The following is a 15,371-nucleotide window of genomic DNA, read 5'->3' on the forward strand; positions in this document are numbered from 1 at the left end:
TGCACAGAAAACTGAGCCAAATTTTATTCCTACTTGTTCCAGTTTGTCTCTGATAACACAACAGTTGGGACATATGATAATATAACATGGTACAGCTGTATCATATTTTAAAGAAAGTTGTATTCGTTTGTAGTATTGTAGATTTCTGCTAAACCATATTTCAAAACCAGAGCTGTGTGAAATAAAAGTATGTATTTCCTTTTTTTTCCTCTGAATTTATAAATATAGTCCAGACATTTGGATAGTCAGTGCTGTCCCTCCTGGCACCAGTAGATGGCTCTCTGCTCTTGTTAATCCGGCAGAAGGTGTTCTGGGCTGGCCAGCTGTCTGATGCTGCACCAATCACAGTCCTTTCCTTGTCTAGTTTCAAGGAAAATGAAACTGACTCTGACACAAAAAACAAACGGTACGTTTCATTAGTCGTTTCGCCCTCGTTGACTTCCCCTCGGGGGAATCCCCTCCTCCATCTTAAGTGCCGTTCCATTACTCTGATAACTCAAGTGAACTTTCTGAGATCGCCGATGTTGACTTCACAAGCGCATATTTTCCAGGATGCATTGTGATCGTCCGTCAATTCCGGTGCACGAACAGGTGATAAATATAAATGCAAGTAAACAAACAATATTTAGAGGATTTAGACATATTTATGAAATGAACTCATCTGCAATATTTCATGACTCATTGTTCTTTGTAATTTTTTATTATTTATTCTTATCATTAATTATTAGGCCTGCTTAAGGGCAAGTGCATTCCATTTCAAATATTCTGCTCCCCCTCGGACCCCGCACCCCTGCTCTGCAAGTGATCACTCGCATTACGTATGGTGCTACGTATTACCGTGCCGAGGGGAAGTGAAGGAGGGCTGGTTAAATGACTAATGAAACGGAGCTAAAGTGAAAGCTGAAACACTTGTTTAAAGTCAACCACTGTTATTGGACAGTAGGATTTGGAGGCGGTCAGACTATTGGGATTTTTCTCTTCTGCCTACAAGCAATACACAGGTCTGTAAAAAAAGACTTTATATTTATATATATATAAACTTTTGTGTGTTTTTGTTGTAAGGATAAATTCATAGGTGGAGTTTGAGTTGTAGACTATTCTGGAGGGGCACCAAAAGAAAAAAACTATTATATCCCTGTCAATTCCAAACTATGCTGCACATTATAACCACATTGCACAATACCTCCAGAGGGTTACAGGCAGGGCCGAGGTAGCCCAGAAAGGCTATACAGTCCAACTGAAAACACACACAGAAATTCAAATAAACAGCCGTCTTACCTAATGCAGTAAACGTCTCTTTTGAATCACTTTTTAATCTCTTCTCTTTTTAGCGTCTAATGATTTAATGATCATATTGTGACATGGAGATTTAACACATTGATTTAGTTTACTTTGTGCAGAAGTGCAAATAAGCTTTATTCAAGGGTTGTTGTAGTGATATATTTCAGCCACTACTGGCCACCTCACAATCTCCGCCTACGGATAAATTATATATAACATTGTCACCTGTTTCGATCTATTATTATCCATATTATGAATTTGGTTTTGGGATTTTCAGACTTGACCTCATTGTTTTTTGTTTGGTTTTTGTGTGTGTGTGTTTTTTAATAGAGATTACAGAGATGTCCAAAGGAAAAGGTTGGATCCCAGGTTGCAGCCTGCTGGTTCTGGTCACATTGTGTGGTCAAATCCTAACTGCTCAATGCCACAGTCACCACAAAGGTATAGAGATGAACATACACATACACATTATATAGCTACAAATGAAGAGTTTGTTTGCAAAATGTTATATGTCCATAAAAAACTAAATCGGTATCTTAACTTATATATTTCTAAAATTTAGATGATGTAGTCAGCTTTGATTTTGTTGTCCAAAGACTGACATTACCTACTATGTTCAAAGAGTATAATTTCTTTGAATTTGTGTTAGTAATAACAATAATTTTGTCGAGGTCAGTGTTCAAATTGTGGAGATCTTATTTTGGAATGAAACTTATATATGAAACATACTGTATATACATGTGCACGTTCACACACACACACACACACACACACACACACACACACACACACACACACAAGCCTCTTAACACCAGCATTTGTTTAATGGTCCACAGAGTCAAAGCATGTGAAAGATCTGAGGCTCATTCTGGTTGGGAAAACTGGATCAGGAAAGAGTGCAACTGGAAACACCATCCTGGGGCGTAAAAACACCTTTAAAGAGGAGATGTCACCCGAGTCTGTGACAGCAGGTTGTCAGAAAGGGGAGGTAGCACATGATGGCCGTAACATCGTTGTTATTGACACCCCAGGGCTCTTTGACACAAACAAGACAAAGGAGGAAGTGAAAGTAAAAATAGAGGAGTGCATTGAACAGTCAGTTCCAGGACCCCATGCCTTTCTGCTGGTGATCAGTCTGAAGTCAAGATTCACAGAAGAGGAGAGGAAGGCTGTGGAGTGGATCCAGGATAACTTCGGCTCAGATGCTTCCATGTACACCATGGTCCTGTTTACACATGCAGACCTGTTAGAACATAAATCCGTGGAGGAGTTTATGAAAGAAAGCCTGGAGCTGCGGAGACTGATCACCAAGTGTGGAGGAAAATACCATTCACTCATCAATGACAAGAGAACCAGTCGTAGCCAGGTCCAAGAACTTCTGGAGAAGATAGAGATGATGGTGGAGGACAACGGAGGAAAACACTACACCAATGAGATGTACCAGAAAGCCCAGAAGAAACTCAAGGATGAGATGAAAAGGAGGGAGGAGGAGGAAAGGAGAGAGAAGAAGGAAGAGGAGGATAGGATCAGAGAGGAGGAGAAAAAGAGAGCTTGGTGTAAAATGGCAGCTCTTGCTAGCGCAGGAGCACTTGGCGCAGGAGCGTTTTTTTCCTCAAACCTTCTCATAGCTCTGGGTTCATATCTTGGAATCACTGAAGGTTATGAATGTGCTGCAGAAATGTTTAACATGTAGTAGACGTGACAAAATGGGAAAATTGAATAGATAGAATGGGATATATGTGATATATAGTAGGGGAGAGCAGGGCATGTTGTCATACTTTTTACTCATGGGTATATTTCTCAGTAGTGCCTTACTACTGAGATACAATATACATTTTTCTAGCTAGATTAAGGTCTTGTCTAAAAAATGGCATTTTTACATTTTGAATAATTTACTGGAAGAAAAAGTTATTACTGATTAAATACCACTTGACAACTTATGACATGTTGTCACATAGACAAGTGTAGTGTGTTTGTGCACACAATTAAATTTCCTCTGAAGTATATATACTATAATAATATCATGATAAACATACTCTTGTATTGAAAACAACATACTTCATCTCAGAAATCGACACCCACCTAACACCAGGTAAAATAATCCATTCCTCACCTGTCCTGGGATGCCCAGACAAACATACATTCTGATACAATTAGTAACAGTATGATATATTAATATACATGGAATATATATACACATTTTAAATTGATGTTTTATTATGTAAAATGTAAAAAATATAATGTAAAAAAAAGGTAATAGTAATAGTAATATCTCACCCTGAAATGACAAGCCCTAAAATAGCTCACAATAAACTCTAGAGAGCTGTAAGCCACTACATTAATTTGCAAAAAACTGTCCACCATAAGGCTTGTGTGCACACTATTTTGGTTATGGGAATTTAAAATGTGCTTTATAATATATTGCATGTTCAATTTATTCTTTATGCGTCAGTTTGTGTATAAACTGGATGGTTTGGGGGTGAAATACATTCTTGAATAAAGTGTGAAGTTCAGTTCAGTTTGTTTGTCTTGGTATTCTTTGTCAGTTTGTAACAAACAGCTTGGGTTTTAAAAGCAAAAATGTGTTGATTTTACATAACCTTTGTTTTCAAACATGATTAAAACCTAATAAAACGACTGAACAACTTGAAATGGTTGAACACATCATACAAATGCAAACTTTTGTTCTCTACAAAGAATAATCCAAATGTATTCCGTTTAGTTTCCTGCCATGCACTACCGTCTCTTGGAGAGAATTCAAATGCTCTTATAGAGTAAACACTTGTGGCTTTTTCATTTTCCGTGGGTACTTCACCTGTCCTGTGAGTGCTCATATCATTGCAGCTTTGGTGGTTATATGGTGGTTATTTGGCGGTTTTGGTGATAATATGGCAGAAATAGCACACAAATGGAATAGTTAGTGCATTTAAAGTGTTACACCTACACTTCACTAAAACCATATCAGTACCATTGATGTTTCAAAGCAACAAGTGTTTAAGTTAGTGTTTTACATCACAACCAAAGGAACAAAAGTTCATATTTTTTCATTTCACAGACGATTTGCAAAGAAATTAGATTCGGCTTCACAGTCAGGGGCGTAGCCAGGAATTATGGACCCTATGCACAGGAGGTGACTCTATGCCCCACTCCACTTTCCTCTCCTCCACCAACATTATTCCAACATCTATGTCTACCCATCCACAACTCAAACACACCTCCAGATATTCATTTACTTATCAATTATTTGACACATTCCTAATTGAAATTATGGGTTTATTAATGCACTACTTTGCTAGTGCTTATCAGCTGTCATAGCCATACATTCACCAGAAATACCTTGTTTGGTTAGGACAGTTTTGAGTCTGCACAGAAAACTGAGCCAAATTTTATTCCTACTTGTTCCAGTTTGTCTCTGATAACACAACAGTTGGGACATACGATAATAGAAGATGATACAGCTGTATCATATTTTAAAGAAAGTTTTATTCGTTTGTAGTCTTGTAGATTTCTGAATAAACCATATTTCAAAACCAGGGCTGTGTGAAATAAAAGTATGTATTTCCTTTTTTTTTCTCTGAATTTATAAATATCAATCTCGGAAACCCATCGTATATACGTCTGACGACAGATTAGACTCTGGGTGTTCACCATTCATTCACACTTAAGAATAACCTGTACCTTCATGCTTTGGCAACATTGTTTGTAAACTTTCATGCCAATAAAGAAAATTGAATTGAATTGAATATATCATTTCAAAAGCAAAAATGTGTATATTTTACATAACTTTCGTTTAAAACTAAACACAAACACAACAAAACGATTGAACAGTTTGAAATGGCCCAAAATATCATACAAATGCAAACTTTTATTCTCTAAGAATAATCCAAATATATTCCATTTCATTCCCTGCCATGCACTACCATCTCTTGGTGAGAATTCAATTGCACTCATAGAGTAAACACTATTTCACTTGTACTGTGTATGTTCATATTATTGCAGGTTTGGTTATATGGCAAAAATATAGCACACAAATGGAATGGTTAGTGTGTTTAAAGTGTTACACCTACAGTTCACCTCAAAACCATAACAATACCATTGATTTTCCAAAGCAAGAAGTGTTTAAGTTAGTGTTTTTTAAATTTTTACATCACAACCAAAGTAACACAAGTTCCTCATATTTTTTTATCTCACAGACGATTTGCAAAGAAATGAGATTCGGCTTCAAGATTTTTAATTCCACGTCAATCAAGCAACACACACACACTCACACACACACACACACAAACACACACACAGGGGCGTAGCCAGGAATTATGGGCCCTATGCACAGGAGGTGACTCCATGCCCCACTCCACTTTCCTCTCCTCCACCAACATTATTCCAACATCTATGTCTACCCATCCACAACTCAAACACACCTCCACACATTCATTTACTTATCAATTATTTGACACATACCTAATTGAAATTATGGGTTTAATGCTCTACTCTGCTAGCACTTATCAGCTGTCATAGCCATACTTTCATGGCTTTCGAGTCTGCACAGACAATTGAGCCAAATTGTATTCCTGCTTGTTCCAGTTTGTCTCTGATTACATCACAGATAACAACACAACAGTTGTGTCATACGATAAAATAAAAGTGAAAAAAAGTATATTTCCTTTTTTAATATGAATTTATAAATGTAGTCCAGACATTTGGGGCCCTAGTCAATATACCCAGTATGATGCCCCAGAACACACACACACACACACACGCCTGAGCGTGTGCACACAATTTTCCTTCAACTTGAACATTATGCTGTCCCTCCTGGCACCAGTAGATGGCTCTCTGTTCTTGTTAATCCGGCTGAAGGTGTTCTGGGCTGGCCACCTGTCTGATGCTGCACCAATCACAATCCTTTCCTTGTCTAGGAAAATTAAACTGAGCTCTGACACAAAAGACAAAGTGTAAGCTGAAACACTTGTTTAAAGCCCACCACTGTTATTGGACAGTAGGATTTGAAAGCGGTCAGACTATTGGGATTCTTCTCTTCTGCCTACAAGCAATACACAGGTCTGTAAAAAATACTTTATATTGTTAGATGAATTTAGAATGCACTTTTCCTAGATTACCTACATTATATAACAAAACAGCAATTTAAAGCAAAAAACGTTTGTGTGTTTTCATTATAAGGATAAATTCATAGGCGGAGTTTGAGTTGTAGACTATTCTGGAGGGGCACCAAAAGAACAAGACTAGGTCAAAACCTAGTATATGTGTAACAGGCCCAGCTGTACTGGGCATGCAGACAGATGATAAACCTGTAAAACAGGAGAATTTGTGAAGAAATAACGACGCAGAGGAAACTTGCTGCCGTTCGTCTGGTCGTCTGGTCGGTCTTGCCAGAATTTATTAAATAAACACATTATCAAATGCTTTATGTTTTTTCCTACTCATCCACTTAATCCCAAGTCTCTCTTTGGTTTCCATTCAAACACATTCACAAAAAATTAACACATTCCATAAACAAATAGGGGAATAAACCCACATGCTATATCATCAATGTGATGACCCATTAGGAAGGAATATAAACTTTTCTTCATATATATTAGTTCTGTACTCACTTACAGTCCTGTCAACTGTACTCACTTTAAACCCACTGCTTTGTATGTCCCTAGGCAAGATAACGGCATATTAGTATTCACAGGGTATTTATATGAATGACCTCAGACCAACATGGCACATATTTTATAAACAAAATAAGCATAAAACACTTGAAATGTAAAACTAACCAAGTGCAAGGGAGCTGTAAACATCAAAACTAGAACTCTACATTGATCAGGGAGCAGGAGTCTATGCTAAAGAAAATAGCTAACGTTAGTGTCCGCCATTAACACCGAGGCCGTCTCCAATATAGCGGAGCCGGAGGGAACACGACAAACTACACAATGCATTATAAACAGCTTAAAAACATCAGCGATAACGCTTCTCTATGCTTATTTATACCTTTTGTGCCTTTATACACATCACTAACCTGTAAAACAGGAGAATTTGTGAAGAAATAACGACGCAGAGGAAACTTGCTGCCGTTCGTCTGGTCGGTCTTGCCAGAATGGCAAGCTAACGACAGCTACGTAGTCAAGACAGTCCCTTTACGGCAAGCGCTCTGCTGTCCTCTGCTGTCTGTAGTTGTGTACATATGTTTTTAACACAAAAGCCTTGGAGGACTTAGTAATTACTCATACAAAAATAAAATATTACATTAAATTAAACCGAAAATGTGACCACATATTCTGCGTGGGTAACATATGGCTGGACCGTGTATGAGTGTGCCACGTGCCACGGCCGACCAATGGCGTAACTAACTCCGGTGTAGAATAGTCCATACATCCATACTGATCTCCGTTCCAGCGCGTCCCGTCTCCTCTCTCCGCCGCTGTCGTCTCCACCGCGCCCACGGTGCGTCCAGGCGCTCTAGTACCCATCGGTGCCGAAAACGCTGTTCGCCGGACACCCGGTGACGAAAACTTAAATTTCTGGCTCTCTGATCCTATGATGTGCCACGGGCCACGGCCGACCAATGGTGTAACTTGATCACTCAGTCAGTCAGTCACTCAGTCAGTGACAGACATTCGCGTTTGTAGGGCTGGCCCCGCTGTTGCGGTCCAGCCAAAAAACTATTATATCCCTGTCAATTCCAAACTGTGCTGCACGTTATAACCACATTGTGCAATATCTCCAGAGGGTTACCGAGGTAGCCCACACAGGCTACAGTCCAACTGAAAACACACACACAAATTCAAAAAAACAGCCGTCTTACCTAATGCAGTAAACTACGGAAGCCGAGAACGGCCGTGCTTACAATTATTTTTTTAATGCCGTTATCTCGAGATCACGAGTTAATTATCTCGTTATCTCGAGAAAACGAGTTTTGTTATCTCGAGATAACGAGATAATCAACCCGTTATCACGAGAAAACAAAATGTTGTTTCCTCCTATTACTTATAATGTTTATCAGAGATCAGGAGTGCCATGCCAGCATGCATATGGCATCTTAACAACTGTAGCAACTGACTTTTAAGCTGGAAATGTACCTGCAGCAAACAAACCTACACATTTATGCTTCCTGTTCAGTTATGAATCCTCCCCGACAGTCATGACAGTGATCTTGAAGGCTCAAATCAGGTGTGATCAAATGAACCAGACACTCTTTCGAGTTCTCCATATTATCCCGTGATCTCGAGAAAACAAAAGTCGTTTTCTCATGATAAATTATCTCGTTATCTCGAGAAAACGACTTTTGTTTTCTCGAGATAACGAGATAATTAACTCGTTATCTCGAGAAAACGAGCTTTGTTATCTCGAGATAAAGAGATAATTAACTCGTGATCTCGACATAACGGCATTAAAAAAAATAATTGCAAGCACGGCCGTTCTCGGCTTCCGTAGTAAACGTCTCTTTTTACGTAATCACTTTTTAATCTCTTCTCTTTTTAGCGTCTAATGATTTAATGATCATATTGTAACATGGAGATTTAACACATTGATTTAGTTTACTTTGTGCAGAAGTGCAAATAAGCTTTATTCAAGGGTTGTTGTAGTGATATATTTCAGCCACTACTGGCCACCTCACAATCTCTGCCTATGGATAAATTATATATAGCCTAATATTGTCAGCTGTTTTGATCTATTATTATCCATATTATGAATTTGGTTTTGGGATTTTCAGACTTGACCTCATTGTTTTTTTGGGGTTTTTTTTTTGTGTGTGTTTTTAATAGAGATTACAGAGATGTCCAAAGGAAAAGGTTGGATCCCAGGTTGCAGCCTGCTGGTTCTGGTCACATTGTGTGGTCAAATCCTAACTGCTCAATGCCACAGTCACCACAAAGGTACAGAGATGAACATACACATACACATTATATAGCTACAAATGAAGAGTTTGTTTGCAAAATGTTATATGTCCAAAAAAAACAAAATCAGTATCTTAACTTATATATATATATATATATACACAGAGATCATATATATATATATATATATTATATATATATATATATATATATTTCTAAAATCTCAAAAAGTCAGCTTTGATTTTGTTGTCCAAAGACTGACATTACCTACTATGTTCAAAGAGTATAATTTCTTTGAATTTGTGTTAATAATAATAATAATTTTGTCGAGGTCAGTGTTCAAAGTGTGGAGATCTTATTTTGGAATGAAACTTACATATGAAACATACTGTATATACATGTGCACATTCACACACACACACACACACACACACACACACACACACACACACACACACACACACACACACACACAAGCCTCTTAACACCAGCATTTGTTTAATGGTCCACAGAGTCATGATGGCCGTAACATCGTTGTTATTGACACCCCAGGGCTCTTTGACACAAACACGACAAAGGAGGAAGTGAAAGTAAAAATAGAGGAGTGCATTGAACAGTCAGTTCCAGGACCCCATGCCTTTCTGCTGGTGATCAGTCTGAAGTCAAGATTCACAGAAGAGGAGAGGAAGGCTGTGGAGTGGATCCAGGATAACTTCGGCTCAGATGCTTCCATGTACACCATGGTCCTGTTTACGCATGCAGACCTGTTAGAACATAAATCCGTGGAGGACTTTGTGAGAGAAAGCCTGGAGCTGCGGAGACTGATCACCAAGTGTGGAGGAAAATACCATTCACTCATCAATGACAAGAGAACCAGTCGTAGCCAGGTCCAAGAACTTCTGGAGAAGATAGAGATGATGGTGGAGGACAACGGAGGAAAACACTACACCAATGAGATGTACCAGAAAGCCCAGAAGAAACTCAAGGATGAGATGAAAAGGAGGGAGGAGGAGGAAAGGAGAGAGAAGAAGGAAGAGGAGGATAGGATCAGAGAGGAGGAGAAAAAGAGAGCTTGGTGTAAAATGGCAGCTCTTGCTAGCGCAGGAGCACTTGGCGCAGGAGCGTTTTTTTCCTCAAACCTTCTCATAGCTCTGGGTTCATATCTTGGAATCACTGAAGGTTATGAATGTGCTGCAGAAATGTTTAACATGTAGTAGACATGTGACAAAATGGGAAAATGGAATAGATAGAATGGGATATATGTGATATATAGTAGGGGAGAGCAGGGCATGTTGTCATACTTTTTACTCATGGGTATATTTCTCAGTAGTGCCTTACTACTGAGATACAATATACATTTTTCTAGCTAGATTAAGGTCTTGTCTAAAAAATGGCATTTTTACATTTTGAATAATTTACTGGAAGAAAAAGTTATTACTGATTAAATACCACTTGACAACTTATGACATGTTGTCACATAGACAAGTGTAGTGTGTTTGTGCACACAATTAAATTTCCTCTGAAGTATGTATACTGTAATAATATCATGAAAAACATACTCTTGTATTGAAAACAACATACTTCATCTCAGAAATCGACACCCACCTAACACCAGGTAAAATAATCCATTCCTCACCTGTCCTGGGATGCCCAGACAAACATAGATTCTGATACAATTGCTAACAGCATGATATATTAATGTACATGGAATATATATACGCATTTTAATTGATGTTTTATTATGTAAAATGGCTTCTTAGTCACTTAAAGAAAACAGTAATAATAGTAATCTGCCTCTGTGACTGTATGTGAGTCTGGTCCAGCAGAGAGGCCACTTGCTACACAAGCCAAAGGTTTGTGGGTGCAAGTACCAAAATCTTATTTATTCAGAAAAGAATGAATGCAAAGCTATTTAAAAAAAAAAAAAAATTTGGATAGTTATGACAACATGCCCTGAAATCAATGTGACAACATGCCCCACCGAGGCTTTCCTGACAAAGGTCCCCTCCCTGAGCACACAGCTTCACTAAACCATTCAAATTTATTATCAGGTTATAGCTGACCCTTGCTTTTATGTGTCACGATGTACAATTATTTTGATTCCTTTATAAGAAAAAAATGAGAAGAAAATCACTAAGATTTTCATTATTTACTTTTGGGTATACAAATTGCTTTTACGTTAAGAGTGTTTTGACTAGACTGCTGTAATTAACATAGGTATCCTCCTATTGAGAAAGTAAACATTTTTGTAATTGGACTTTTGGCTCCAAAATATTTAGTTTCCGAATTAAAGCCACTGAGACAACCTACCCACGTGACAACTTACCCCACTCTCCCTTATATATACAGTACTGTGCAAAAGTCTTAGGCACCCTAGATTTTTTATATAAATTTCTTAGAAGTCTTAGATGTTTATTTGTTTTCTGCATTAGTGTGCCAGTAGACTGCTGTTTATTATAAATTTTTGATATTCAGAAACTTTTCATTTAATTAGTTTTGAAAGCATCTTCGCTTTATCGATATCTTTGACATATGCCTAAGACTTTTGCACAGTAATATATATATAGTAATATAATAGTAATAATAATATCTCACCCTGAAATGACAAACCCTAAAATAGCTCACAATAAACTCTGGAGAGCTGTAAGCCGCTATATTAATTTGCAAAAAAACTTTGTGTGCACACTATTTTGGTTATGGGAATTTAAAATGTGCTTTATAATATATTGTATCTTCAGTTTATTCTTCATGCATCAGTTTGTGTATAAACAGGATGGTTTGGAGGTGAAATACATTCTTGAATAAAGTGTTAAGTTCAGTTTGTTTGTCTTGGTATTCTTTGTTGGTTTGTAACAAAGCAGCTTGGTTTTTAAAAGGAAAAATGTTGCTTTTACATAACCTTTGTTTTCAAACATGATTAAAACCTAATAAAACGAATGAACAACTTGAAATGGCTGAACACATCATACAAATGCAAACTTTTGTTCTCTACTAATAATAATCCAAATGTATTCAATTTCGTTTCCTGCCATGCACTACCGTCTCTTGGAGAGAATTAAATTGCACTTATAGAGTAAACACACACCTGCTGCATAATGGATGGCCTTTTCATTTTCATGGGTATTTCACCTGTCCTGTGAGTGTTCATATCATTGCAGGTTTGGTTATATGGCAGAAATACAACACACAAATGGAATGATTAGTGCGTTTAAAGTGTTACACTTCACTTCAAAACCATATCAATATCACTGATTTTCCAAAGCAACAAGTGTTTAAGTTAGTGTTTTAACTTTTACATCACAACCAAAGTAACAAAAGTTCCTCATATTTTTTCATTTCACAGACGATTTGCAAAGAAATTAGATTCGGCTTCAAGATCTTTAGTTCCATGTCAGCCAAGCAATCAGTGAACATAAAAAGGTGAAATAACTTAATTTCACTTTCCTCAAAGTGCTGGTGACTGTGCAGCTGACAGTTCACCATGGACAGTGGACAGTGAGGTTTTAAAGGACTCTATAGTTCTGTCATAATGAATGGTATGTGGTGGCTGTGACATAGTGGCAGGATAGTGAGCGGTTTCTCTGTTTAGAATGCTGCCTCATTCAAATGTGATCTCCTAGCAGGCGTTTGCCATTGTCTCTCGTTTCCTTGAAGGAAGTGAGCTTGTAATGCTAATAATAATACTGAGAGGGAAACAGCACATCATAGTCAAACTTAAAGTACAAGAAACAATGGAAACACATATTAATCTGTATGGATATTTTACTTAATCATTTTATTGTATAATTTATCGAAGGCTGAACTGTGCAGAAATGTTTTATTTACAAAATGTATAAGATTTATAGCACAAAAGATCAATGAGGTCTAACATCGTTTATTGGAAATCATCAGTATTTCTCATAAATCACAAAATAGCTGTTCAAGTATAACTCAAAATGTGTGTTCCTTGTTAAAAGCAGTGTATAACAACGCTTTGATAAATCAAAACAATAAATGAATAAACAAAAAAAACTTTTACATTTCACATTTTCTGTCTGTCTACAGTCTGTAGCTCTGCTTTTTAGTGTATATACTGAATTTAAATACTTCTATTACTGTGATGTTGTGTTGTGGTAATATTGTCAAAAATTCAGATTTTTTAGGAAGGAGAATACAGAAACAAAACAACATCATTCTTTCATCAATTTGAACATGACAATAATGTGTGTCTTACTAATTCTGTATTTGGAAAACTTCTGTAATCAACGTCACATGTAATCATCAACGTGCATCAACATGTCCCTGTTGCAAGTCTGCGCTCAGCTATACTGGAACATCTGCTCTAGATTTGCATCTTAGTCCTTTCCATAAGAAAATGGCAGCTAAGCCACAAAACACTCCTAGTATGAGGGCTGGAGCTCCTAGAGCCAGCGCTACTGTCGTGTCTGCTCCCACTGCTATGACCACCCCAGCTAACACCAACACAACAGCAGCAGCTGACGCCACACGCATGTTCTTTTTTCTAACCTTTTTCTCCTTTTCTCTCTCTTTCTCTTGCTTCTCTCTCTCTGCATCCCACATTTTCCTCTCCTCCTCTTTCTTCTTTTCCTCCTCTTGAGTCCTCCGCTCCTCCTCCTCTCTCAGCTTTCTCTGAGCTTTCTCATACATCTCGTTTGTGTAGTGCTTTCCCCCGTTATCCTGTACCATTTCCTTGATCATGGTGATCAGCTCTTTGACCTGAACGCGGTCGTCTGTGTCGTTGTTGTTGAAGGCGTGGTATCTGCGTCCAAATGTGATCGAGAGTCTCCGTAGCTCCTTGCACTCCTTTAGAGCATTGTCGGCTTTCGCCTGATCTTTACACGTGAACAGCATGATGGTGTACATGGAGGCGTCGTCTCCGAAGTTATCCTGGATCCACTTGACAGCATTCCTCTCCTCCTCGGTGAACCTCACTCCAAGCCTGATCACCAACAGGAAGGCGTGGGGGCCGGGGACCGACATCTTGACACACTCCTCTATCTTTGTCTTTACTTCTTCCTCTGTAACGGCTGTATCGAACAGCCCTGGAGTGTCGATGACCTGGACCACGGTCCCGTCCACCTCTCCGCTCTGCGTCTCACAATGTTTGGTCACAGATACTGGGCTTGGGTCCTCTTTGAAGGCCGCTCTCCCCAGGATGGTGTTTCCCGTAGCACTCTTCCCTGATCCAGTCTTGCCCACCAGGACTATCCTCAGCCCGCCAGACAACTCCAGAGCTGTAAATGCATGAGCAAAGTTAATGTAGTGCATAGTGTTAAGAGTGAATTCATTTCCTGCCATATTAGTCTGCAAGGAGCTGAAAAATGCGTTGATTTCTGCATGACTGATTGTAAAGGCTGGAGCAATCGAATGAATGAACATACCGTCATGGCTAGGCAGACCACACCCATCAGACCGAGGAAGAGTTCTCTGTTTTTTCTCTCTGAGGGGTATCGCTGCGATATGAAATTATACCAATGAGACACAGATGAAAATTGATTTTAGTCACTGACATCATTTGCAAGATATAGGCTACTTTCCTCTTTCCCACTCGCGCTCTTTTCGGTGTCACAGTAGCAGAGTGTTGCATCTTCACTACACAAAGCACTAAGAGGATCAATGCTGCGTCATTTTTAACATCAGGTCAGATAATCTTACCTTCAGCCATGATTTTGGATCCCTCTTTTCCAGTGTGAAGATGGCGACAAATGTGCTGTTCCAGCTCTGAACTGTGAAGTGAACTTACACAAGCTTCACTTCTCTGGGAAACTTCTGGAAGCCTGGCCTATACAGAAGGGGCTTCCTATTTCCTTGTATTGTTTAAAATGTACCTCTGGAAATGTGCATCCCCACGGCGGCTGTCAACAACACTGTGAACATGTTGAATAAGTTTCTAGATTTTTAAGTCGTTGTGTGTTCTACGCAGTCTAACAACAAGTTCTTTAACTGACAGACTTTCGATTCTGTAACTATAACCATATAATGAGATTTGGTTGTTTAAAAGGGAGGAAACAACCAAACTTCTGGACTGCATCACATCCTCCCATTGTTGAATACCCCTCCCACAAAACCAGTTCATACTGACTTCTATTCCAAGATTAGCCGGGTCAAATTGGTCAGTTTTGTTTCGGCTACATCCATTTAATATCTTAAATATATTAGTTGTTATTGTTGGACATTTGGTGTCCTCTGTGATTTTTGGATGGCAAAGATCCTCTTCTTTAGAAAAAGTGACTGTTTATGTTTAAGTAATTTAAT

At 38.4% G+C, this 15,371-nt stretch overlaps 2 protein-coding genes across 2 annotated transcripts; one reads left to right on the forward strand and one right to left on the reverse strand.

Annotated features, from left to right (window-relative positions):
- The first annotated feature begins 859 nt into the window (after positions 1-859).
- Positions 860-11,895, forward strand: LOC139654059 (GTPase IMAP family member 8-like). The gene is made up of 4 exons (XM_071531082.1): positions 860-1,001; positions 1,612-1,722; positions 2,118-2,970; positions 9,631-11,895. The coding sequence occupies exons 2-4, from the start codon at positions 1,623-1,625 to the stop codon at positions 10,328-10,330; spliced, it is 1,653 nt and encodes a 550-aa protein (XP_071387183.1). The 5' UTR covers positions 860-1,001; positions 1,612-1,622; the 3' UTR covers positions 10,331-11,895.
- Positions 11,896-12,983: 1,088 nt separating this feature from the next.
- Positions 12,984-14,826, reverse strand: LOC139654206 (GTPase IMAP family member 7-like). Its single transcript, XM_071531279.1, has 3 exons — positions 14,772-14,826; positions 14,498-14,569; positions 12,984-14,350 (listed from the first exon to the last, which is right to left on the reverse strand). The coding sequence occupies exons 1-3, from the start codon at positions 14,779-14,781 to the stop codon at positions 13,419-13,421; spliced, it is 1,014 nt and encodes a 337-aa protein (XP_071387380.1). The 5' UTR covers positions 14,782-14,826; the 3' UTR covers positions 12,984-13,418.
- Between the last annotated feature and the right edge of the window lie 545 nt (positions 14,827-15,371).

The sequence above is a fragment of the Centroberyx affinis genome, unplaced genomic scaffold (assembly GCF_046629955.1).
Source record: "Centroberyx affinis isolate AG114_WGS23_722 - 3 ecotype Tasmania unplaced genomic scaffold, CSIRO-AGI_Caff_v1 ptg000141l_1, whole genome shotgun sequence".
NCBI lineage: Eukaryota > Metazoa > Chordata > Actinopteri > Beryciformes > Berycidae > Centroberyx > Centroberyx affinis.

What these genes read in the sequence shown, in the direction of transcription:
- LOC139654059 (XM_071531082.1), top strand. Translation starts at nt 1,623, where the DNA reads ATGTCCAAAGGAAAAGGTTGGATCCCAGGTTGCAGCCTGCTGGTTCTG. An exon ending in ATGCCACAGTCACCACAAAG is followed by an intron (nt 1,723 to 2,117) that starts GTATAGAGATGA and finishes AATGGTCCACAG; the next exon opens with AGTCAAAGCATGTGAAAGAT. An exon ending in GCTGCAGAAATGTTTAACAT is followed by an intron (nt 2,971 to 9,630) that starts GTAGTAGACGTG and finishes TGGTCCACAGAG; the next exon opens with TCATGATGGCCGTAACATCG.
- LOC139654206 (XM_071531279.1), bottom strand. An exon ending in TGGTCTGCCTAGCCATGACG is followed by an intron (nt 14,351 to 14,497) that starts GTATGTTCATTC and finishes ATGCATTTACAG; the next exon opens with CTCTGGAGTTGTCTGGCGGG.